At 52.0% G+C, this 26,346-nt stretch overlaps 1 protein-coding gene across 1 annotated transcript in view; it reads left to right on the top strand.

Annotated features, from left to right (window-relative positions):
• LOC112117729 (myoferlin-like) overlaps positions 1 to 26,346 on the top strand; it is a 76,584-nt gene that overhangs the window by 42,407 nt on the left and 7,831 nt on the right. The window contains exons 28-42 of the mRNA XM_029912567.1: positions 1,119 to 1,196; positions 2,753 to 2,934; positions 3,037 to 3,195; positions 11,380 to 11,478; positions 12,409 to 12,570; positions 12,849 to 13,014; positions 13,885 to 13,910; positions 18,209 to 18,265; positions 18,416 to 18,517; positions 19,881 to 20,012; positions 21,652 to 21,807; positions 22,397 to 22,488; positions 23,888 to 24,058; positions 24,868 to 25,016; positions 25,309 to 25,448. Of these exons, the coding sequence (XP_029768427.1) occupies positions 1,119 to 1,196; positions 2,753 to 2,934; positions 3,037 to 3,195; positions 11,380 to 11,478; positions 12,409 to 12,570; positions 12,849 to 13,014; positions 13,885 to 13,910; positions 18,209 to 18,265; positions 18,416 to 18,517; positions 19,881 to 20,012; positions 21,652 to 21,807; positions 22,397 to 22,488; positions 23,888 to 24,058; positions 24,868 to 25,016; positions 25,309 to 25,448 (1,871 nt within the window). The remainder of the gene's footprint in view (positions 1 to 1,118; positions 1,197 to 2,752; positions 2,935 to 3,036; positions 3,196 to 11,379; positions 11,479 to 12,408; positions 12,571 to 12,848; positions 13,015 to 13,884; positions 13,911 to 18,208; positions 18,266 to 18,415; positions 18,518 to 19,880; positions 20,013 to 21,651; positions 21,808 to 22,396; positions 22,489 to 23,887; positions 24,059 to 24,867; positions 25,017 to 25,308; positions 25,449 to 26,346) is intronic.

Here is a 26,346-nt window from a genome sequence, read left to right as displayed (position 1 = left end):
CCGCAAGTCTCACAAGCAATTTTCTTAGACACTCCAGTTTCCCAGTATCACCACCAGTACCACTCGTTATGGGGACAAATGGTTATGAAAACCAATAGCTCAGTAAAAGAAAAAAGGTTCTCCTGATCCCAAAGGACCAAGCCCCAGACCCAGGTTAATATACAAATCAGATCTTACCCACAAATCACGCTGTTGCCAATCCTTTAGAATCTAAAATCTAAAGGTTTATTGATAAAAGAAAAAGATAGAGATGAGAGTTAGAATTGGTTAAATGGAATCAATTACATACAGTAATGGCAAAGTTCTTGGTTCAGGCTTGCAGCAGTGATAGAATAAACTGCAGGTTCAAATCAAGTCTCTGGAACATCCCCCGCTGGGATGGGTCCTCAGTCCTTTGTTCAAAGTTTCAGCTTGTAGCAAAGTCCTTCCAGAGGTAAGAAGCAGGATTGAAGACAAAATGGAGATGAGGCATCAGCCTTATGTAGTCTTTTCCAGGTGTAAGAACACCTCTTTGTTCTTACTGTGGAAAATTACAGCAAAATGGAGCCTGGAGTCACATGGGCCAGTTCCTGCATACTTTGCTGAGTCTGAAGGCAATGGTCCTTAATGGGCCATCAAGCAGGCTAGGCAGAGCTAACACCAGCTTGTCTGGGATGTCACCCAGAAGCATAGCATAAGTTTGCCATACAGACAGTATAGAGCCAATATTCATAACTTCAACTACAAAACTGATACACACATATAGACAGCATAATCATAACCAGTAAACCATAACCTTGTCTTAGACACCCCATTTGACCCCCTTTATACAAGATTTGGGTGCCACTATAGGACCTTGGTTGCAACAATGATCTATATGGTCCCAGTTTATGTCAATAACGTCACAAGGGGATCACACCCGGCCCCAGAGCCCCCACCATCTGTCCTTCCATCCGCTGGTTTCAGGGCCCCTGCGATCATTGGCTCCTCCTGGGCCCCTGTCCATGTACAGAGTGAGGGATTGAAGCCTCTGCAGCTGGGCCCTGGATGGTGACAGGAACGGGGGGACACCGCCAGGCACCTCTGCGTAACAGGTGAGGAGGAGTGTGGGTGAGACCTGTGAACTCTTCATATTCCAGAGCCCAATTACTACCAGCTGCACTGCTACATCTTCCAAGCCAGGGATCTGACACCGAGCGATGGCAGGAGCTCCTCCGGTAGGTGACATGAGGCAAACCCCACCACCCGCAACACATGCCGCCTCAGACCTTCCCTGCTCTACCCCACCCATCTCCTGGCACCCCCAGATCATAAAACCTGGGAGCCTAACACAAACAACCCCTGGTATAACCCTCCAAGGCCAGACAGGTCCCCTCTGTTGGGCATGGGAGCTCTGAATGGCCTACGCTGTACAAACAGTGGCCCTACGGGTTCCCTGCTGCTGGGCGTACACTGTCCAACGGGCTGCACGGTGCCCCTCAGATAGGCCAGTTCTACATTTCTCCCACGCCGCTATGTCCAGATGGGAACACTGAGACGCTGCCCGGTCTGACGGATTCCTACAGGACTGGAGTGGACGTGTTATTCCTTGACTTTAGCAAAGCTTTTGATACGGTCTCCCACAGTATTCTTGCCAGCAAGTTAAAGAAGTATGGGCTGGATGAATGGACTATAAGTTGGATAGAAAGCTGGCTAGATCGTCGGCCTCAACAGGTAGTGATCAATGGCTCCATGTCTAGTTGGCAGCTGGTATCAAGCGGAGTGCCCCAAGGGTCAGTCCTGGGGCCGGTTTTGTTCAATATCTTCATTAATGATCTGGAGGATGGCATGGACTGCACCCTCAGCAAGTTTGCAGATGACACTAAACTGGGAGGAGTGGTGGATACGCCGAAGGGTAGGGATAGGATACAGAGGGACCTAGACAAATTAGAGGATTGGGCCAAAAGAAACCTGATGAGGTTCAACAAGGACAAGTGCAGAGTCCTGCACTTAGGATGGAAGAATCCCATGCACTGCTACAGACTAGGGACCGAATGGCTAAGCAGCAGTTCTGCAGAAAAGGACCTAGGGGTTACAGTGGACGAGAAGCTGGATATGAGTCAACATTGTGCCCTTGTTGCCAAGAAGGCTAATGGCATTTTGGGCTGTATAAGTAGGAGCATTGCCAGCAGATCGAGGGACGTGATCATTCCCCTCTATTCAACATTGGTGAGGCCTCATCTGGAGTACTGTGTCCAGTTTTGGGCCCCACTCTACAAGAATGATGTGGAAAAATTGGAAGGAGTCCAGCGGAGGGCAACAAAAATGATTAGGGGACTGGAACACATGACTTACGAGGAGAGGCTGAGGGAACTGGGATTGTTTAGTCTGCAGAAGAGAAGAATGAGGGGGGATTTGGTAGCTGCTTTCAACTACCTGAAAGGGGGTTCCAAAGAGGATGGATCTAAACTTTTCTCAGTGGTACCAGATGACAGAACAAGGAGAAATGGTCTCCAGTTGCAGTGGGGGAGGTATTGGTTGGATATTAGGAAACACTATTTCACTAGGAGGGTGGTGAAGCACTGGAACGGGTTACCTAGGGAGGTGGTGGAATCTCCATCCTTAGAGGTTTTTAAGGCCCGGCTTGAGAAGCCCTGGCTGGGATGATTTAGTTGGGGATTGGTCCTGCTTTGAGCAGGAGGTTGGACTAGATGACCTCCTGAGGTCTCTTCCAACCCTGAGATTCTATGACTCTATGACTGAATAGCCCGTCTCTTCCGTCTCCTTCCCCCAGATCCCTATGCCCACGTGTCCTTCCTGCACAGGAGCCAGCGCACACAGACCTTAACTGCCACCCTGAGCCCCAGCTGGGACCAGACCCTCATCTTCGACCATGTGCTGATTTACGGAGACCCCCAGGCCACCCGGCAGGACCCGCCACTGGTGGTTTTGGAGTTGTTTGACCGGGATATCATTGTAAGTGCGAGATCCCAGGGAAGGGGGTAAAGGAGGAGCAGGTGAAGGGGATCTGCAGGCCCATGACTCACATGATCTGATCACGTCTCCTCTTTATATTAGGACAAGGATGACTTCCTGGGGAGGAGCATGTGTTCCCCACTGGTATGTCTGGATCTCAGATCCCGACACCTCCCCCGCCTCCAGTGGTATCCAATCACAAAGCAGCAGAAGGAAGCGGGCGAGCTCTTAGCTGCCTTTGAGCTCCTATTGGATCCCAAGGTAAAAGGGGTGTGTGTTTTATTGGGGGGGGAAGGTGTTTGCACAAGCTGAGGGGAGGGGTCACAAGCACTTTGGAGGACAGGACTAGAATTCAAAATGACCTTGACAAATTGGAGAGCTGGTCTGAAATCAACATGAAATTCAGTAGAGACAAGGGCAAAATACTGCGTGTAGAAAGGAAAACTCAAATGCACAAATACAAACGGGGAATAACTGGTTAGGTGGTAGTACTGGCTAGGTGAAAAGGATCTGGGGGTTATAGTGGCTCACACATTGAATATGAGTCAACAGTGTGATAGTGCAAAAAAGGCTCTCCCTTGTAGATTGAGCCCATTACTTCTTGTCCTGCCTTCAGTGGACATGGCGAACAATTGGTCACCGTCCTCTTTATTACTGAAATCTGGTGGGATGATTCCCATGACTGGAATGTTAAAATCAATGGTTTTAACCTATTTAGGAAGGAGAAAGTGGGCAAAAGATGTATGTCAGAAATGGCATTATCTGCTTCTGAGTCGCTGATTATTTGGAGGAGAACATTCTTGAATGCTTATGGATCAGTGTTCTAATGGCTAAAGCACAAGATGAGGTATTAGTTGGTGTCTGCAACCAACCACCAAATCCCACAAACGAACAGGATAACTGCTTCCTTACGCACCTATCTACAATGTGTAGGGGAAACTATATCATCATGGGGGACTTCAATCTGAATGGCACATGCTGAAAGTCTCATGCTGCCAGAACTAGAACATCCTTGGAATTTCTAAACATTAGAGATGACAATTTCCTAACTCAAAAAGTGCTGCATCCAAGACAGAGAATTCTGTATTAGACCTGGTCTTGACAGATAAAGAAGAACTGATCACAGAACTAAATATTAATGGTAACTTATGATCATGACTTGATCACATTTATAATGTGCAAACAGAATGAAGTCCAGACCAGTGATATATATACTTGGTATTGTAAAATGGCCAAATTCACAAAACTGAAAACAATCATCTGCAAGTATTTCATCCAAAAAATGTGGATGGTAATTGGGAATTGTTTAAGAACACATTACTAGATGCCCAAAAAGGCACAATCCCACAATTGAAGAAGAAGGCCATACTGGTTTTAAAAAAATGACCTGGTTTAGAGGGGAAATTAAGGCAGTTATAAAAAATAAAATAAATAAATGGAAGAAAGGAGAAGTTGATAACAAGTGAATATAAATCAGAAGCTATAAATTGTAGAAAATTGATAAGGGAAGCAAAGGGACAGAAGGAGACGTCTATGACCAGCAGAGTTAAGGACAATAAGAAGGAGCTTTTTAAGTATTTTAGGAACAAAAAAGTATCCTGACAATTGTATTGGTCCCTTACTAGATGGAAATGGTACAACCATCAATAATAATGCAGAAAAGGCAGAAGTGTTCAATAACTATTTCTGTTCTCTATTTGGGAAAAAAACAGATGTAGTGTCATCATGTGAGAACACTCTTTCCATTCCACTAGTATCTCAGGAGGGTGTTAAACAGCAACTACTAAAGTTAGACATTTTTAAATCAGCAAGTCCAGATAACTTTCTGTGACCGTTCTCAGGGTACCCAGGACTGTGAGTCACCTTGTGGCCCCCCTGTCTTCAGTGAAAAGGAGTCTTGCTTGTGCTTCACTGGGTGTCATCTCCCAATACCACCAGCCTGTTAGCATTCTCCTCTGGGCTATGCTAGACCTTACTTGGCCTTACAGGTTAATAACCCCAGACCCCAACGCCCTTTGAAGCATTCCCCGGCCGAGCCTATAGCCCCATCCCCTGAACACTCACAGAAATACCAGGGAAGGACCAATGTACACACCAGCCTGTCTGATTCAGCTGACACTCAGCACCTTGCTTAACATCACAGCACTGAGATATATTAATAGTGAAAACAAGAATAAGTTTATTATCAAAGATTCAAGGTTCAAGTGATAGTACGAATATTGGAAACAAAAGGTTACATATAAAACTAAATCAGAACATGCCTTCTAGAGACTAAACTTAACTAACAAGTTAACCACCTGTCCAAAGAAGTTCATCTCACCCCAAAGTGCTTTGCAGCTTTTCAGTCAAGGTTAGCTGAGATCCCATTTTCACGAATGCAGACGCACTATCCGTTTACTTCCTAGGTGAAGGGTAAGGGGGTGTCGTCTTTGCCTTCTACTTATAATCTCCAAAGTTCATTGCCTGTGCTCAGAGACAGGATAACCACCCCTGGTTTATTTTTCCATGCACTGCTTCCCTGTTGACTGCATATGTAAGTAGGCTAGAGTACAGTAGCATTGTACATACAATGCTTCGTTTCCATCCCGGCAGAGAGACAGGGGAATAAACATCTCTTGTCTGACATAAAACCTGCTTTTTTCACCTCTGCCAGTGACTCAGACCTTGATACAGACTCTAAGAACATATCTTCAATCTATGTACATAACTCCTTATGTACATACATTTCACAGTGATATTAATGACCAATATGACACCGGCTTTCATTTGCGACCTCACAAGACATTCTGTGGTGAACCAGAATGTATATAACAGAATCAGGACATTCCTGTAACCCCCTTGCTTGTTGGCATTAAGGGGTTTTGGGGTCACATTTGCATCCAAGAGTTTTAAAAGAGCTGGCTGAGGAGCTCGCTTGACTGTTAATGTTGATTTTCAATAAGTCTTGGAATACCAGGCATGTTCCATGGAAGAAAGCTAAAGTTGTGCCAATATTTAAAAAGGGTATGACCCAGGTAATTGTAGGCCTGTCAGTCTGGCACCAATCCCGGGCAAGATAATGGAGCTGTTGAAATGGGACTCGATTAATAAAGAATTAATGGAGGGTAATATACTTCATGCCAATCAACATGGGTTTATGGAAAATAGATACTGTCAAACTAACTTGATATCCTTTTCTGATGAGATTATAAATTTGGTTGCTAAAGGTAATAGTGTTGATATAATATACTTAGACTTTTGTAAATCATTGGCTTGGTACTGCATAACATATTGATTAAAAAACGAGAACAATATAAAATTAACATGGCACTCAGTAAATGGATTAAAAACTGACTAAGTGATAGGTCTCGAAATGTAATTGTAAATGGGGAATCATCATTGACCGGGTGTATTTCTAGTGGGGCCCTGCAGGGATCAGTTCTTAGCCCTACGCTATTTAACATGTTTTGAATGACCTGGAAGAAAACATAAAATCATCCCTGATAAAGTTTGCAGATGACACACAAACTGGGGGAGTAGTAAATCACAAAAAGGACAGGTCACTGATATAGAGCGACCTGAATCACTTGGTAAGCTGGACGCAAACAAACAATATGGGTTTTAATACAGCTAAATGTAAATGTGCACATCTGGGAACGAAGAACGTAGGCCATACTTACAGGCTGGGGGACTCTGTCCTGGGAACCAGGGACTCTGAAAAAGATTGGGGGGTCACGGTGGATAATCAGTGGAACATGAGCTCCCAGTGTGATGATGTGGCCGAAAGGGCTAATGCGCTCCTTGGATGGATAAACGGGAATCTCAAGTAGGAGCAGAGAGGTTATTTCACTTCTGTATTTGGCGCTGGTGCGACCGCTGCTGGGATCCTGTGTCCAGTTCTGAAGCCCACAATTCAAGAAGGATGTTGATAAATTGGAGAGAGGGCAGAGAAGAGCCATGAAAATTATTAAAGGATTAGAAAACCTACCTGAGAGTGAGAGACTCAAGGAGCTCAATCTTTTTAGCTTGTCAAAGAGAAGATGACTTAATTACAGTCTAAAAGTACCTACATGGGGAACAAATGTTTAATAATTGGGCTTCTCATTCTAGCAGAGGAAGGTCTAACACAATCCAATGGCCGGAAGTTGAAGCTAGACAAATTCAGACTGCAAAGAAGTGGAAGCTTGGACAGATGACTAGGGAGGAGTATAAAAATATTGCTCCAGCATGCAGGGGTATAATCAGAAAGGCCAAAGCACAGCTGGAGTTGCAGTTAGCAAGGGTTTGAAGGGTAACAAGAAGGGTTGCTACAGGTATGTTAGCAACAAGAAGGTGGTCAGGGAAAGTGTGGGCCCCTTACTGAATGGGGGAGGCAACCTAGTGACAGAGGATGTGGAAAAAGCTGAAGTACTCAATGCTTTTTTTGCCTCGGTCTTCACAGACAAGGTCAGCTCCCAGACTGCTGCACTGGACAGCACAGTATGGGGAGGAAGTGAGCTGCCCTCAATGGTGAAAGACAGGGCTGGCTCCAGCATTTCCGCCATCCCAAGCAAAAAAAAAAAGACGCGATCGCGATCGGCGGTGGCAATTGGAAAAAAAAAAAAATACGCAATCGGCAGCAGCAGTTCAGTGGCAGGTCCTTCGCTCCTAGAGGGAGTGAGGGACCTGCTGCCCCCCAATTGCCGCAGGTGCCGCCCCTCTCCCTTGGCCGCCCCAAGCACCTGCTTGTTAAGCTGGTGCCTGGAGCCAGCCCTGGTGAAAGAACAGGTTAAGAACTATTTAGAAAAGCTGGACATGCCCAAGTCCATGGGGCCAGATCTAATGCATCTGAGGGTGCTCAGGGAGTTTGCAGATGTGATTGCAGAGCCATTGGCCATTATCTTTGAAAATTAGTGGCAATCAGGGGAGGTCCCGGACGATTGGAAAAAGGCAAATATAGTGCCCATCTTTAAAAAAGGGAAGAAGGAGAATCTGGGGAACTACAGACTCACCTCAGTCCCTGGAAAAATCATGGAGCAGGTGCTGAAGGAATCCATTTTTAAGCACTTGGAGGAGAGGAAAGTGATCATGGATTCACCAAGGGCAAGTCATGCCTGACCAACCTGATTGCCTTCTATGATGAGATAACTGGCTCTGTGGATATGGGGAAAGCAGTGGACGTGATATACCTTGACTTTTTATACGGTGTCCCACAGTATTCTTGCCGGCAAGTTAAAGAAGTATGGATTGGATGAATGGACTAGAAGGTGGATAGAAAGATGGCTAGATTGTCGGGCTCAACAGGTAGTGATCAATGGCTCAATGTCTAGTTGGCAGCCAGTATTAAGTGGGGTGCCCCAGGGGTTGGTCCTGGGGCCAGTTTTGTTCAACATCTTCATTAATGATCTGGAGGATGGCGTGGACTGCACCCTCAGCAAGTTCGCAGATGACACTAAACTGGGGGGAGAGGTAAATACACTGGAGGGTAGGGATAGGATCCAGAGTGACCTAGACAAATTGGAAGATTGAGCCAAAAGAAATCTGATGAGGTTCAACAAGGACAAGTGCCGAGTCCTGCACTTAGGATGGAAGAATCCCATGCACTGCTACAGGCTGGGGACTGACTGGCTAAGCAGCAGTTCTGCAGAAAAGGACCTGGGGATTACAGTGGATGAGAATCTGGATATGAGTCAGCAGTGTGCCCTCGTTGCCAAGAAGGCTAATGGCACATTGGGCTGCATTAGTATAGAATCATAGAATCATAGAATATCAGGGCTGGAAGGGACCTCAGGAGGTATCTAGTCCAACCCCCTGCTCAAAGCAGGACCAATTCCCAACTAAATCATCCCAGCCAGGGCTTTGTCAAGCCAGGCCTTAAAAACCTCCAAGGAAGGAGACTCCACCACCTCCCTAGGTAATGCATTCCAGTGCTTCACCACCCTCCTAGTGAAATAGTGTTTCCTAATATCCAACCTAGACCTCCCCCACTGCAACTTGAGACCATTGCTCCTTGTTCTGTCATCTGCCACCACTGAGAACAGCCGAGCTCCATCCTCTTTGGAACCGCCCCTCAGGTAGTTGAAAGCAGCTATCAAATCCCCCCTCATTCTTCTCTTCTGGAGACTAAACAATCCCAGTTCCCTCAGCCTCTCCTCATAAGTCATGTTCTCCAGACCCCTAATCATTTTTGTTGCCCTAGTAGTAGGAGCATTGCCAGCAGATCAAGGGAAGTGATTATTCCCCTGTATTCAGCATTGGTGAGGCCACATCTGGAGTATTGTGTCCAGTTTTGGGCCCCCCACTACAAGAAGGATGTGGACAAATTGGAGGGAGTCCAGTGGAGGGCAACATAAATGATCAGGGGGATGGGGCACATGACTTATGAGGAGAGGCTGAGGGAACTGGCTTATTTAGTCTGCAGAAGAGAAGAGTGAGGAGGGATTTGATAGCAGCCTTCAACTACCTGAAGGGGGGATTCCAAAGAGGATGGAGCTCAGCTGTTCTCAGTGGTAGCAGATGACGAACAAGGAGTAATGGTCTCAAGTTGCAGTGTGGGAGGTTTAGGTTGGATATTAGGAAAAATATTTCACTAAGAGGATGGTGAAACACTTGAATGGGTTACCTAGGGAGGTGGTGGAATCTCCATCCTTAGAGGTTTTTAAGGCCCGGCTTGACAAAGCCCTGGCTGGGATGATTTAGTTGGTGTTGGTCCTGCTTTGAGCAGGGGGTTGGACTAGATGACCTCCTGAGGTCTCTTCCAACCCTAATCTTCTATGATTCTATGAAATAAGGTGTAAATTTTTAACAGCGAGAGTAATTAACCATTGGAACAAATTACCAAGGGTTGTGGTGGATTCTCCATCACTGACCATTTTAAAATCAAGAGTGGATGTTTTCTAACAGATCTGCTCTAGGAATGACTGTGGTGCAGGCCTCTGGCCTGTGCAAAACAGGAGTTCAGACTAGATGATCACAATGGTCCCTTCTGGCCTTGGAATCCATGAATCTTTCTAACAGCCCTTAACATATTTGAAGACTGTTATCAGGTCCCCCCTCAGTCTGCTTTTCTCAATGCTAAACATGCCCATTTTCTTTAACCTTTCCTCCTAGATAAGGTTTTCTAAATCTTGTATCATTTTTGTTGCTCTCCTCCGGATGCTTCCAATTTGTCCACATCTTTCCTTAAGTGTGGCACGTCTTTAAATATGTAAAAAGTTGTTATAAGGAAGGTGGTGATTAACTGTCTTCCATTAGAGACACAAGGTGAGGGAGGTAATAACTTTTATTAGACCAACTTCTGTTGGCGAGAGAGCCAAGCTGTTGAGCCGCACAGAGCTCATCCTCGGGTGTGGGAAAGGCACCCCGAGTGCCCCAGCTAAACACAGGTTTGAACAGATAGTTCAGCGTAAGTAGTTAGCACACGTTCGAATGGACCAGTCAAGGTGAAGTGGCCTGTTAACAGCCCTGAAGTCACAGGACAAATAGGGGGATCAGTGGGTTACAGATTGTTGTAATAAACGATACATCCAGTGTCTTTATTAAGACTTAATAAAACGCTGGATTAATGGTTTATTGGGGGTTACACTAGATGACCCTTGAGGTCCCTTCTAACCCTACAATTCTATGACAATCTGTCCCTTCTAACTCTACAATCTGTAACCCACTTACCCCCTTTTTGTCCTGTGACTACAGGGGTCCCTTATAATATGTGCTATTTATGCTAAACTATCTGTTCAATCTTGTCTTTGGCTGTGACACTCAGAGAACCTTTCCCAGTGCTGAAGCTCTGGGCTTGAAAGCTTCTCTCTCATCAACAGGGATGGGTACAATACAAGATATGACCTCACCCACCTTGTCTCTCTAATATCCTGGGACCAACACAGCTGCAACAACACTGTTTACAGCTGTTTTACATGGCCACCGAGGGTAGGACAAGAAGGAATTGGCTTAGTTTGCAGCAAGCGAGATTTAGGTTCGATATTAGGAAAAACTTTCTAACTCTGAGGGGAGTTGAGCTCTGGAACAGGCTTCCAAGGGAGGTTGTAGAATCCCCGTCACTGGAGGTTTTGAAGGCCAGGTGGGCAAACACTGTCAGGCCTGGTCTAGGTTTACTGGGTCCTGCCCCAGTGAGGGGGACGGACAAGATGCCCCGGGACTGGCAGACATCACATCACTCATCCTGATGGAGAATCTCAGGAGAGTTCCAACCGAACAGGTGTCTCCAACACAAAAGTTAAGCTCTACCTCAGCCTCCTTGCTGGCATTCCCAGGAATGGTGAGCAACAGCGACTGAGCCCCCTGGCCCATGTAGCAGGGTCCCCGAGGGTTGGAGGGGTCACTTTAGCATGGGGCACGATGTGGAAGCCAGAGGAATTGCCCTTGGCTGCCAGTCCTGGTCCTTCCCCGGCACGAAAGTCCTCTGTCCGTTTTGCACAAAGTGCAGCCAAGCCAGAGCATCACACAACAGCCTTGTCCTTCCCCTCCCAGGATGGTGCACCAGGCCGCCTTCCCGCCCCCTCCTGGAAGAACGGGGTCTACGTCATCCCTAGCGACATCCGGCCCACGCTGAGACTGATGGCCATTGAGGTGAGGGTGACGGCCAGGGCCCCTCTGCTCACGCAGACTCCAGGGCAGAAGCAGCTTGTTTGGTGGGAGGAGGAAACAAGTATCTGCTGCGGAGGGCACGTTGCGTTGCCAGAGGCGATGCCTGTTACTGCCACAGATCCTGCCATGCCATTGGCGTCAGCCACTATCTACCCTACAGGAGGGCCTGGCCAGCAGGGACTGGGGGACAGCGAGGATGGAGCTGGGAGGCCCCCTGCATGGGAACTGCTGCAGGCAGAGCTACGAAGATCAGACCAGCACGTTGGGCAGAGGTCGATAGCCCCCAATGACCTGCAGGTGCTTCCCCTCCTGAGGGGACAAGCTGCTGCTCCTCATCAGCATGGGGATGGAGACGCACAGGAAGTCCCACCCTGCTCATCGCCTGGGGGCCGGGGCGAGGTTGCCCCTCCAGTCTAGTCACCGTGTCACTTCCCTCCACCCTGCTTCTCCCTTTGGTTAACCCCAGCCCCTCATTCCTGACTGTAACTCTCCTGTCACCCAGAACCATCCCTTCCGCCTGGCACAAACATAGGCTGCAGCGTCTCCCTATTCCCACCCACCACCTTGGCTGGCCAGGCAGGACATTGGTGGGAGTTTGTGCTGGGGAGCCACTGTCACCAGCCCCTCCATTGCCCTCTGGGCCCCAGAGCAGTCCAGCCCATTCATCTCCCTGCTGGGCGTCCAATACACTCAGGGGGTGGCCAGGTGAGTTTTTCTGGCCCGGCTGGCTTCTAAGCTCTGTTCTGACTCTGAAACAGAGCCACATCGGCAGCTTCACCCCTGGCATCTTTGCCAGTGGGACTGATGCTGAATCCATGAGTGCAAACTCCGCCCAGCTGGGCCCAGCCGACCCCTCCTTCGTGACATCCATCCATGGTACAACCACACCATTCACCTCTTCCTCCCCTCCAGATCCTGGCCTGGGGCCTGCGGGGCCTGCAGAGCTACAACCTGCTGAGCGTCATGGCACCGAGCCTGGTGGTGGAGTGTGGAGGAGAGGCCATCCAGACGGCTCCCATCAGAGACCTCCACGAGAACCCCAACTTCCCAATCAATGTCTTCCTCATGAGAGTGGTGAGCAGGGCAGGAGCATGGGGCAGGGCGGCTCCACCCACCGCTTCTCAGCCACTTCCCGTCCTGCCTGCCTACATGGCTGGGTTGGGAGTCGGAGATGGTTGGAGAGTTCCAGGGACCACTTGATCCCACCGACCCACATCACCTCTAGCCCCGTGGCCGGTGTTGTCTGTCTGTCCATACAGTGCTCCATGGCTGAGTGTCTAGGTGCTGGCCCAGTTGCCTGCTCCTTCTGTTGCCTCCCCATGGAGCTCATGGACCTGCTTGCCACCCCGCAGCACCTGCCCATGGAAGAAGATTTAATGCCCCCCATCGAGCTGAAGGTCGTGGACAACCGGGAGTTTGGGTACAAGCCAGTGGTGGGCCAGGCCAGCGTGAGATCCCTGCGCCAGTACATGTGCGAGCCGTCCGCAGAGGGGCACCATCCCAGCCTGCCACCCCCAGGTACAGGCCAACCAATGAATCCCACTCACCATCCCCCACTCACCAGCCCAGCTCCCAGGACCTCTGGGGAACACTATCTTTCTCCCATTGCTGGCAGGGACCTGCCAGACCCTCTCCTGTGGAACTATTGGGCCAAACCCCACGTTTCACTGGAGCCAGCCATCTGGCACCATTGGCTCTGCCGGGCCGGGCTCCAGCGTGGTGCCCGTGTGCTCTAACACAGAAATGCTGCAGACCCCTCTCCCCCCCATCGCCCCATGGAATCTTTTCACCCTGGGGTGCCAGGACTGCACATCCCCCAACATTAAAACTAAAGGAAGATGTATTCCTAGTGAGGACATAGCTGGGATCCACAGTCCCCTGCTATTCCGGTCGTGGGGGGCCCACCCACCGCCCCACAGCTCTGCCAGTGGCCCTCACTCCCAAGCCCCCGGCTAGCCCAGCCCTGAGCTCCCCACACACAGCGGTGCCGATGCCAATCTGTCCTCGCCTTGAACAGCCTGCCTGTGAGAAACCAGTCGTGCCTTCCCATGGGCCGGGCCTGACAGTTGCTAAATGCTGGGTTACTTTTGCAATGTAAAGAAATGCTGCCTAGGACCTGGGTTCTGAATAGCCACACTGAGCCCTTGCGGGAGTCCACTTTGACTCCTGCCCTCAGGCGGTGGCAAGGTTACGCAGGCACCAGTGGCTGATTCCTAGACGTTCAGGCCGGATGGGCCCAGTGTGATCATGCAGCCGGTCCGGCCTAGCCAGGCCAGAGAGCCTCCCCCAGCCATTCCTGCTTTCCGAGCTGGGAGGACCTGGGGATATTTCAATATTGTCATTAATTTCATGTCTCTTTTCTCCCCCTCCCTTCCCTGCCCCACACAGTGGCTCCCAAGGGGAAGATCGCGAAGGTGAGTGCTACTCTCCAGCAGCCCAGAGCCACCTGCTTGCTGGGCCCCCTCTCTCTGCAGCGCTCACTTCCTGCTCCCACCGGGGGTGGCACCCGGTGCCATGGGCACCACTGACCTCAGTGCAGATACAGTGCGGGGTGACCTGGGCCTCAGCCCTGCTTTAACCCTTAGGGGTCCCCTCAGTGCAGTTCAGTGCTGCATCCCATGAGGTCACATCTGCACCTCACTCCAAGGTGCATTGGCTTTGTGCTCGCATAGCCGGCTCTTAACTGGTCTGAGGGGCTCTCCCTAAAGGGCCCTATGAGACAGTATCATCTAGGGGTTAGGGCAGGGGGACAGAAGTCAGGCGATCTGGGGTCTATACCCAGCTCTGCCACAGACTTGCTGTCCAACTTTGGACCAGTGCCGTCCACGCTCTGTGCCTCAGTTTCCCCATCTGTAAAACTATGATACTACTGACCTACCTCACGGGAGGGAGAAGTTTGTGAGGCGTCATGAATTAATGCTCGTCAAGCACTGTGAGCTGCTTGGACAGAAGAAAGGGGTTGTCTGGATATAGGCTTGGCAGAATCGATTGTAATTGAATTGTGAAATTCCAAAAATTAAAGCTTTATAGCCAATAAAACACAAATTGTCAACATCTCCAGTCAAAATACACCACGTCAATCTCCTGAAATCAAACTCAACACGGCCCCAAGCAGCGTTTCCCTTACTTTGCCTAGCTGCACATTTCAATTGCTATCCCTGGAAACATTTTTTCGTCAGTTTGCATGTGTACAGTGGAATGGGCATTTACAGACATTTACCAATAAAAATCCAACCCATGGATGCTAGAGGGGAGGGAGGCTGGGATCCAGGTCGGATATTTAGCTGATCAAATCATCAAATTTCATCTGGACTTCAGCTGACAGCTGGAAGGGGATGGTCTCCAGACAGCCTCTAGCCAGAGCAGCTGCTCAGATGCCCCTCCTCCAGCACCAGGACACTCCTGCTCATCCATGCTGGCTCCCTGAGCCATGTGGGCCCCCGCTGCAGTGACTATCTACAGAGCTCTCCTCTACAATAACGGCAGGCCTTCATATGCGCATTGCTCAGCCTGGATCATTAACACAGGGGCTGGTAGAGCCCTGCCAAAGCTAACAAGCAAAACGCCAGCTGCAGGAAAAGGTACCCTATACCCACATGCCTCCCTTGGGTTACCACTCCCCACAAGGGCCCTGCAGACCCTCCAGCTGGCCTGGCCAGTCCTCCACTTACCAGAGAGATGTGAGATGGCTCCTAGAACAGTGGTTCCCAAACTTTAACAACCTGTGAACCCCTATCACTAAAAGGTCAAGTCTCACGAACCCCCTCCCAAAAATGAATATTTCCAGGGATTTTCTCCTTTACCTGAGTATAAATTATAAAAGCAGTGATCTTGGAAATATAAAATGTGTTTTTATGACATGCTTATTACACACTATTTATTATTAATTATTATTTATCATTACAGTATTTGTATTACATTATGAAAACGGCAACACTCTTCCAAGAGCTCACTTTCGTATCTTGTATCACTTTGAATAAGCCTGTTATAAGACAAGGCTCCTATGTTTCATCAAGGAGTATTAGATGTGAAACAGCATAAAGGTATTTAAGAAGCCAACTCAAAGAGTTCCTCCTACACAAGCATTCAGGTCTTGAGCAGTCCAGGCAAACAACGCACGTTACAACAAAGCTCAAACTAGTTCTTCATAATAATTTTAAAAACAACACTAGCTGCTTATTTATTTTAAAAACAGCAAAAAATATCCACCTCCCTTTCCATTTCTTATAAGGAGTTTTGAAGTTTAAATCTCCTCAGTGTGATAGATACGCCTGCTTTGATCTGCTTAGCTCTTGGAAATCCAGAGGCTCCGGGCTGCTGGCCCCGTGCTGCCCGGGGTCCCTATGGACAGCTCTGTCCGCCATTAGGGAATTTTTTCCCAAGAACCCCCTGTAACACTTTGTGAACCCAACCCCAGTTTGGGAACCACTGTCCTAGAATGTCTCCGAAGCCCACCATGGAACTCTGGGGGTCACGTCCTGAGCCATCAGGAGCCCAGCAGAGGGGCAGCATGTGGTGGGCCGGGCAGGAGCTGATCAGGTGTATGACGGGTCCCCCCGGGTGCAACCGGGAACTGGGATGCCACTAAGCCCTCCGTCTGTCCAGCCTGAGCTCCCTCTCGCACTGTGCTGCAGTGACAAGCTGCAGACTGCTCCTGTTCCTACACTCCCACCAGCATTCACACAGGCAGGGACACACCCAGCTGCAGTTACATGCAGGCTCTGGCCGGCCGCTGCATGAACCGACAGTAGAGAGACTGCAGCCCAACCCCCCTCCCCGCCCAGCTCCCCAGCCTAGGACCCCAGAGCTGTACCGTCCTGCCCTGCTCACGTTTTGGCCGGTATATGGGCTTAATACCCGGTCCGCCTCTCCCTCAATGTGAAGAGAACAACGCACACTTGTGTTAACCAAGCTGAGATTTCCCCCAAGGCACACTGGCTTGGATTAAAACATAAAACAAGTTTATTAGCCACTAAAAGATAGATTTTAAGTCATTATAAGTGATCGCAAACAGATCAAAGTAGATTACCATAAGAAATAAAACAAAAACACAAACTGAGCTTAACATACTAGATAGATTGGATATGAGTTAGCAGTTTCTCACCCTGAGTGATGGTACAAGCAGGCTTGCAGATTCTTAAGGCACAAGCTGTATTTGCTTTGCATCTTGGGTTCCCCAGGTTTTCATACATGGGCTAAAAATCCCTTTAGAAGATAGAAGAAGATAGACTCGTAGGACTGGAAGGGACCTGGAGTGGTCTTCTAGTCTAGTCCCCTGCCCTCAAGTCAGGACTAAGTATTATCTAGACCAGTGGTCTCCAAAGTGGGGGAGTCCGAGTGGCTTTTTTTTTTTGCTTCAGCAGTTCAGGTGAGAGTCCACGTTTTTGTTTTTTGCTTTGGCGCGGCAGGGGGTGCATGCTCAAAATTTTTTTACTGATGGGGTGCGCGATCAAAAAAGTTTGGAGACCACTGACCTAGACCATCCCTGACAGGTGTTTGTCTAACCTGCTCTTAAAAATCTCCAATGGAGATTTCACAACCTCCCTGGGCAATTTATTCCAGTGCTTAACCACCCTGACAATTCGGAAGCTTTTCCTAATGTCCAACCTAAACCTCCCTTGCTGCAATTTAAGCCCATTCCTTCTTGTCCTGTCCTCAGAGATAAAAGAGAACAATTTTTCTCCCTCCTCCTTGCAACAACCTTTTATGTAACTGAAAACTGTTATCAGGTCCCTTCTCAGTCTTCTATTCTTCAGACTAAACAAACCCAATTTTTTTCATTCTTCCCTTGTAGGTCGTGTTTTCTAGACCTTTAATCATTTTTGTTGACTCTCTCCAATTTGTCCACATCTTTCCTGAAATGTGGTGCCCAGACTGGACACACTACTCCAGTTGAGGCCTATCAGCGCGGAGTGGAGCAGAAGAATTACTTCTCGTGTCTTGCTTACAACACTCCTGCTAATACAGCCCAGAATGATGTTCGCTTTTTTGGCACCAGTGTGGCACTTTTGATTCATATTTAGCTTGTGATCCACTATGACTCCCAGATCCCTTTCCGCAGTACTCTTTCCTAGGCAGTCATTTCCCATTTTGTGCCTGGCTCCAGTACTTCCCCCAGTTCAGCATGTGTTTCCAGGGGTCCTCTTGTGTGGGGAGTGAAGAAGAACAGGTGATGCCACTCCCTGCCTTACATATGTTTTAAACTTGGTTCCCAGACCAGTGTGTGGAAAAATACAGGCATCCCAAAATGGAGCCCAGAGTCATGTGGTCTGGTCACATGCCCTTGCATACTTTGCTGAGTCACAGCAGCCATTGCTTACAGGCTGTCTGGAACGTTTCCAGGAAGGTTACGTTCTTCCAGGGCCCATTGTCTTTGCTGATGGGCCATCAGCACTGTCTGGCTTTTTCATTGTTGTACCTGAAAGGCTAGTTGTGGGTGTCACCCAGAGTCAGCACATTTGAAATACAGATGCACAGTCGATATTCATACCTTCAGATACAAAAATGATCCATGCATACAAATAGGATAATCATATTCAGGAAATTGTAACTTTTCCAGTGACACCTCACATGACCCATCTTGTATAAAATGCATCATAATTATGCCATAATCATATCATAATAACATCACTGTGAGGAATATGGGGGGCTGTGTCATAAGGTGTATTAAACTCCTTGGGCGTGACACATTTGTCTCCCCTCATCTCCGCAGATGCTGGGCAGGATGGCTGCCGAGTCGTGGCTTCGAACCACACTGAGAGCAGAGAAGGTGGGTTTCACAGAGGGGTCAGGGAGGAACTTGGAGCAGCAGCCCCCCTGCCCAGTGGGATTGCAGCTCTCAGCAGCAGTGCGACAGAGACGCCTGCATTTCCCACTGGTTAGCAAGGCTCACGCTGCTCTTCCTTCCGTTCTTCCCCAGGAGGAGGAGGAGTGTGTCGACTGGTGGAGCAAGTTCTATGCTGCCACGGGGGATCTGGCAAAGAGCGGCGGCTACCTGCAGACAGGGCTGGATAGCCTGAAGGTGTGCTCCTGGCTGGCGGTCGCACGTGGTAGAACCTGGACTGGGGGTTGCAGAGAGGGGTCTCCCCTCTGTTCTGGAGATGACGACTGTCCTGACCCAGGTGGAATCTGCCTTCTGCAGGCCAGAGAGTTCCCCACAGCCAGCCAGGCTGGCCCCGGTCTGGCCCTCAGACAGATGGACAAGGGTGCTATTTCTCCCCTTGTCCCAGGAGCTCTGTGTGGAATCAGAGATGGGCTTTTCCTGGCTGGCCACAAGGGCTTTCCCTCATTAGCTAGGCTCCAAAGTAGTCACAGTGGAGAGGCTGTGATGCTCTTAGCCAGGTAGGCCTTGGCACACAAACAGGATGCCATGTCCTTCCTCATTCCCTGTCCAGAACTGTACATTGCCTTTATACAGCTGCCACGCTCCACCCCAGAAGTGGCTGCATTTCTGTGACGGGTGAAGTGGTTTAGGGACCAGTAATTCCCAGACCGGTAGGTTGGGCTCTGTAAGACTGTAAAATATTGTAACAAATACGTGTCCTCATGACTGAACAAGGAGTAATGGTCTCAAGTTGCAGTGGGGGAGGTTTAGGCAGGGCCAGCTCCAGGCACCAGCTTAACAAGCAGGTGCTTGGGGCGGCCAAGGGAGAGGGGCGGCACCTGCGGCAATTTGGAGGCGGCAGGTCCCTCACTCCCTCTAGGAGCGAAGGACCTGCTGCTGAACTGCCGCCCCCGATCGCGGCTTTTTTTTTTTTTTGCTTGGGGCGGCAGAAATGTTGGAGCCGGCCCTGGGTTTAGGTTGGATATTAGGGAAAACTTTTTCACTAGGAGGCTGGTGAAGCACTGGAATGGGATCCCTAGGGTGGAATCTCCTTCCTTAGAGGTTTTTAAGGCCGGGCTTGACAAAGCCCTGGCTGGAATGATTTAGTTGGGATTTGGTCCTGCTTTGAGCAGGGGGTTGGACTAGATGACCTCCTGAGGTCCCTTCCAACCCTGATATTCTATGATTCTATGACTGTGCTGCTCTCCGGGCTTCTCAGCAGCCTCATGGAGAGAATGCAGAGCCCCTGCCCTACAAGCACAGCTAACCATGGATCTCTCGTCGGCGGGATGGGGCGTATGACGTAGTCACAGCTGGCCAGTTCTGATTGGATCCAACTGAGGGTAGTTGGGCACCCCCTGCTAGCCTGGTCAATCACAATGGTGCCAGTGGAGGACAGTCCAGGCTCCTGCTGCTGTAGAAATCTGCCTCTGGGGGATCCACCCTGCGGGCACGTCCTTTTCCTCCCTGGCTCAGTACCAGCCCTCTCTGACCCCACGGCCCAGACTCCGCACGACCGAGAGGTTAGTGTCCAAAGCCTGAGCCTGTGGTTCCTTGGCAGGTCTATAACTGTGAGTTGGAGGCTGTGCCGGAGTTCCAGGGCCTGCAGGATTTCTGCCAGACCTTCAGGCTGTACCGTGGGCGGGTGCTGGAGGAGGCCAGCGAAGACCCCCTGGTGGTCGGGGAATTCAAGGTGAGAACCAGGCGCCAGGTGTTTGGCCTTTTGTGGATTTCATTGCAAAGCTCCCAGGGTGTATCAACAAGGTCCCACCCCAGCAGCTCCCCCTCAGCAGCCCAGTGTCTCTGCGTCCAGACATCAGAGGAGCTGGACACAGGGGAGCAAAGGGGCTGGTCAGCTGAGGTCTAGTGACAAATTCTCAGCCTTCACCCAGCGCTGTGTGTGCCATCTACAGAGTACAATGCTCCCAGAGCCTGCTGTGGCATTACGCCCCCATATGCTTCACAGAGAGATTGTTATGATAGGATTATGGCATAACTCTGATGTATTTTATACAAAATAAGTCCTGTGAGAGATCATTGGAAAGGTTGTGATTTACTGAATGCGATTATCCTATTTGTGTGCATGTATCATGTCTGTATCTGAAGTTAGGAATGTTGTCTGGGCATCTATTACAAGTGTGTTTACACCTGGGGAACGCCCACCAGACAGAATGCAATCAGTCTAGATGGCTGACTGTGAGGAAGAGCCATTAGGGAGAACAATAGGTCTTAGAAGATGCTAATCTCCCACTGGGGGGGCTTCCTGAGGAACAACCAGCCTCTGACTCATGGCTGCTATGGCCCTACAGAGACATGTGACCAAGTCACCTGGTACTGGAATCCATCTTGGAACACCAGTGTTTTTCCACTGTCTGGCATGGGAACAAAGGGTTCCCACCATGTGCAAAAGCTATTTCAGGCAGGGGAGTGACATCATCTTGGTTCCTTCTTCACTAACTCCCCACCCAAGGAAGAAGGCTGCTGGAAACACCTGAGAAATAAAGAGACGGGGGGGAGGGGAGACTGAGCCCAGGCCAGAGGGTGTCTGGCCTGTGAAAGGAATATCTGGAGTTTTAAGCTGCAAGCAAGTCTCTGCAAATCTGCCTAAAACAACATTTAGGGTGAGAATGTGCTGCTTATAACCAGTTTCTATAGTATATTAAGCTTAGATTGCGTGTTGGCTTTATTTGCTAGGTAATCTGCTTTCAGCTGTGTGCTGTCCCTTAGAATCACTTACAATCTCTCTTTTTGTCGAAAGCCCAGTGTGTGGAATTCCTAACTGGGGGGCAAAAAGCTGTTGCATCTCTCTCTCCACATTGAGGGAGGGGGTGAATTTCATGAGCTTATGCTGTACAGTTCTCTGTGCAGCGTAAGACGGTACAATTTTGGGTTTGCCCTCCAGAGGGGGGGTGGGCACTTGAGTACTGGGCCGTTCCCTAGCTGAGCTGTGTGTGAAGCTGCAGTTGGGTGTATGCGTGCTGGAGGGGGCTTGAGAGCTTGTCTCAACAGTACAGTGTGAAAGGAAGCCCGGGCTGGTGGGTCAGGCGGGCTCAGTGGTACACCAGTTCCAAGTGGCACCCCAGGGGAAACCCGTCACACCCGCCACCCAGGGCCAGGCATGCCAGCTGGCACAGTGACCCTCCCCCATCAGCCCTGGTCTCTGAGCACAGCCGCTGGCACCGTACCCAGCCCCTGTCTGCTCTGGTCTCTGAGCACAACAGTATGAGTAGCGCTGTTCCCAACAGGGAATGGGCCCCAGATGCTCGGGGGACAAGACTCCATCAATCCAGTATCCGAGCAGCTAGAAATCACGTGGATTGGTTTGTTTGCAGGGACTCTTCCAGATCTATCCACTGCCAGAGGACCCCAGCTCCCCACCACCGCCGCGCCAGTTCCAGGAGCTGCCCGAAAGCCAACCCCAGAAGTGTCTGGTCCGGGTTTACATCGTCCGGGCCTTTAACCTCCCGCCAAAGGATAGGAACGGCCTGGTAAGTGCCCAATTCTCACCCGCTCTGCACACTGCTCCCCCCCACCCAGCACCCATTCCCTGTGGTACTGGGACAAAGCTCCTTGGGCTGGTGCGCTGCCCTGGAAGAGCCTAATAAAGCCACATCCGGGCGTTTCAGATCCAGGTCACTACAGTGCTAACAGTAGCTGCGGGGGTGCTGGAACGAGGGGCTACTTTTAGTGCCGTAGCGCGAGCCTGCAGACCCAGGCCCTGGGCAGTTGCTGCTGCGAGGCGGTTTGCCGTGTGGATGTGCCCTAAGGGACCTGACAATCCAGAGCCCCGCTCATGGCAGGCTCCAAGGGGTTCATTGCTACCCAAGTAGTCCAGCTCTGACTGATGCTGCGGGCACGGCCGGGTCTGTGTGCCAGCCTGCCCTGTTCCGGGCCCTGCCGGGGAGAGATCAGCTTGTGCCCCTCAAGCTTCAGTCCAGTGCCCAGGCCCGTCTGACACAGCCTGGGAGCCCCTTTCCGGCTCCGCTCCCACCCCCCAATTCCTGGGTGTGACAAGAACAGGGCGAGGCACTAAGGGGACGTTTATTAACTGCCCCTTCCTGGCTGTGTCCCCTGCAGTGCGACCCCTACGTGCGGGTCACCCTGGGCAAAAAGAAGCTGGGGGACAGAGACCAGTATCTGCCCAACACCCTGGAACCTGTCTTCGGCAGGTAAGTCCAGCCTGCAGCTCTCCAGAGCCCCCAGGCAGCTCGGGGGCTGAACCCTGCCCACCCCTCCTGGAGCTGCGCGGATCCCCGAGCAGCCTGGAGGGAACAGGTCAGAACAAAGGGAGCATTGCCTGGTAGTGGGCAAAGGACAGGTGGGCACACCCCTTCCCTCCAGGGTGCAGGCTCTCCGTGCCTGTTTGTGGAGACACCAGGCAGCCTTTTCAACACCAGGCAGCAATGTATTAGTCATCTGGCTACAGAATGCGAGCGTCCCTAGGTTAGCACAGGGTGGCTGACAGCTGGAGCCGTGAAATTGACAAGGGGGTCAGTTTCACGGCTGGTAGGGGGCCTGTTTTGAAATTGAGGGTGGGGGTTCCAGCCAGGCTCCAGCTGGGAGCTTGGCAGCAAACCGAGAGCCTGGGCTCTCAGCCCCCCACACTGCCCCTGTTAAGTCGGTACAAGCGCTCCTGGTGAGGACGCGCATCACCGACAGGAGGAGGGCAGGGCAGTGTGGACATGAAAAGCCGCAGTCATTCCTGCAGTGGCTGTAAGTCGACCTAACATAGGTCAACTCAATTGTGTAGTGTGAACCTGGCCTCTGTCTAGGTCAGAGCCCTTGTCACTGGGTGTGTCTACACTGCAAAATAATCCCCGCAGCAGCAGCCAGGCTCTGGACTCAGGCTCGTGCCCAGGCACTTAACAATAGCTGTGTAGACGTTCCCTGGAGCTCGGGCTCTGAAGCCTGCAGGGGGGGGTCTCAGCCCGAGCTCCAGCCCACGTGGGAACGTCTGCGGGGCCGGTTAGCGCCACAGCACGAGCCCGAGAGCGTCAAGCCAGGCTCTGAGACTCGCTGCCGCTGGGGGGTTTCACGGTGTAGACGTACAATGTGAGCTCAGCTCTTCCCCCAGCCACCTGCCGCCTGTCTCCTGTGTCCTCCAGCTGCGCTTTGCTTCCCTGCAGAGAGGGGGGAATCTCCTACTCCCTAGGAGTGAATGTCCATTCACAGGTGCTGGCCCCAGGCAGTTTGTGATGGCTCTGGGCTCTAACCAGAGGAAAACTGAGGGCACATAAACCTATTGCCAACATTCCCACGTTCGGCATGGAGCTTGGCCCTGCTGTGCCGTGTGCATTTCCCTTGCAGCGTGCAGCTGCCTTGCGTGCAGAGGGGGCAAAGGTGGGATGGCTGGGCCCATGCCAGGCCCGGCCCGGAGCTGCAGAGCAGTAAAGCCCCAAGACCATCTCCTCCTGCCAGGGACTCGCTGTGCTGTGTGAGTTTTCCCCAGGCTCTGGGCCTCCCCAGCCCCCCAGGGTTCTGGCCGGGGCAGGTGGAAGGCAGAGCTGAGGCCAAGAGCCCTCGGGCTGCAGAGCGAGCTCCCTTCCCGTTCTTTGCCCTGCCCGCCAGGGTGTTCGAGCTCCCGTGCACCCTCCCGCTGGAGAAGGACTTGCAGATCTCGCTCTTTGACTACGACCTCATCCTCCCCGACCAGAAGATAGGGGCCACCAGCATCGACCTGGAGAACCGGCTCCTGTCCCGCTTCCGGGCCAACTGCGGGCTGCCCCAGTCCTACTGCATGTGAGTGGCCAGCACCCCACCCCGCTGCCCCCCAGCTGAGCCAGGGCAAGGCCGGAGTCTTTCCCTGCCGGCTGGGCTGGGGAGCTGGGGCCGAGCCCCCCGAGAGGATTTCAGCCTGGGTCGGTGCCTCCCCTCGGGAGCCAGCCACCTTGAGATGCCATTGAGAGTGGTGGGAAAAGCGGACGTTGGGCCCAGTACGATCAGGGGCACCAGGGGTAGCCGCATCCCGGCACTTATCTGGCCTTGCTGCAGAAGTGATGGGGCCCTTTGGCCTCTCCCAGCAGTACTCAGGTCAGCCCGCAGCAGGGCTCTGGCCCTCTGTCCACACAAATCTCTCTCACCGGGGAGCTGCAGGGGCCTGCTGTGCCGGACGAGGGGGCAGAGGTAGGGATGGGGCGAGCGCTGGGGGTGCCAGTAAGGAGGGCCAGGGTGCAGGGGCAAGAACCGGAAGAGGAGCATGGAGGAGGGGTCGGGGCAGACCAGTCCCAGCCTCACTTGCACTGGGGTCACTGGGGAGCTCCCACCCATGGTTAGAGCACAGGACAACCAGCCAGGAGCCGGGATCCACTCCCAGCAATGTCACTGCCCTGCTGGGCACCCTTGGGCGATCCCTGCCCCGCTCTGTGCCTCAGTTTCCCCTCTGGGGACAATCCTGCCCAGCCCTGGAATGCCCCCAGAGTGTGCTCTAATCCCAGCACAGCCGGCCCTGGGGTCAGAGAGCTGAGCCCAAGCTTCGGGGTAACCGGTTATAATGCACCCAGCTCCATGGCCTCACCCTGACCCCTGCTGCCTCCCTTCCCCCGCCCCAGTTCCGGCCCCTGTCAGTGGCGAGACCAGCTGCTCCCCACCCAGTTACTGGAGAACTTTGCCAGGATGAGGAGTCTGGCCCTGCCCGAGTTCAGCGCAGACGGGGGCAAAGCCACTTTCATGGGCAGGGCCTTCCTGCTGGCGCAGTTCGGTGAGTGCCCAGGGGCCCCAGGAGAGACAAGTCAGACCCTGTCCCTGGGCGCTGACTTGTTCCCGGGGCACTGCGGGCCCTGGGGGGGACATGGGATTCTCGGGGCACTGGGGGCCCCTGGGCGCGACACGGGGTTCCCGGGGCACTGCGTACCCTGGGCGCGACACGGGGTTTCTTGGGGCGCTGCAGGCCCCTGGGCGGGACACGGGGTTTCTCGGGGCGCTGTGGGCCCCTGGGCGGCACACAGCCCATGCCCCATGTCCCTCTGCTGTGCTTGGCTTCCCTGTCTCAGAGAGCAAGGTCCCTGCACACAGTCACCTGGGGCCCCCAAGAGAGCGCCTGGCCCTGCACCTGCTCCGCACCTGTGGGCTGGTCCCCGAGCACCTGGAAACCAGGACCCTGTACCACAGCATCCAACCCGGCATTGACCAGGTAGGGCACCAGAGTGGTGAGCCTGGCCCCCCACCAACAGCTTCTGCACCCCAAAGCCACCGCAAGAGGATGTGGGGAAGCAGCTTTACTGGGACAAACCCAGAGAACGGGTCTGTTACATGGGACAAGGGCCTGGCCGCTCAGCACCATCCAGCCGCCCGCTGGCATGGAGCACGGAGCCAGGGCTGGTGGTCCCAGCGGGTACAGCCAATGGGGGCAGCCCAGAGACCTGGTGCCTTTGCGCAGTGAAACGGCTGCGTGACCAGGATGCCCCGGATCCCGGCTGCCCTGGCTCCCTGGCTGCGGGTCTCGGCTGCCCCACCCTGCGGGGTGTGTTCACGCCGCGTGCATACACCCGAAATATGTGTGCATGTGAGAGAGCTGTACAGTGGGACTGCATGTGTGTGCACGTGGGGTGTGTGCGCCTGTGTGTGTGTCTGTGTGCATGGCCTGTGTGTGTGTCTGTGTGTGCACGTGGGCAGTGTGCGCCTGTATGTGTGTGTGTGTGTGTGTGTGTGCGTGCGCTTGCACACATGGGGTGTGTGCACTTGTGTGCGTGTGTGTGTGTGCACGTGGGGGGCTGTGCCTGTGTGTGTGTGTATGTGTGCGTGAATGTGCGCACGTGGGGGATGCGCCTGTGTGCATGTGTATGTGTGCGCGCATGTAGAGGGGATGCACCTGTATGTGTGTGTGTGTGCACGCGCATGTGGGGTGTGTGCGTGTGTGTGCACAAGTGGTGTGTGTGTGTGTGTGTGTGCGTGCGCACGTGGGGGGTGCACCTGTGTGTGTGTGTGCGTGCACATGGGGTGTGTGCACGTGGGGGGGCTGTGTGTGTGTGCACACATGGGGTGTGTGCACCTGTGTGTGTGTGTGCACGTGGGGGGTGTGCACCTGTGTG

The sequence above is a fragment of the Terrapene carolina genome, unplaced genomic scaffold, assembly GCF_002925995.2.
Source record: "Terrapene carolina triunguis isolate 2854851 unplaced genomic scaffold, T_m_triunguis-2.0 Scaffold49, whole genome shotgun sequence".
NCBI lineage: Eukaryota > Metazoa > Chordata > Testudines > Emydidae > Terrapene > Terrapene triunguis.
This window is presented reverse-complemented; position numbering and strand designations above follow the sequence as displayed.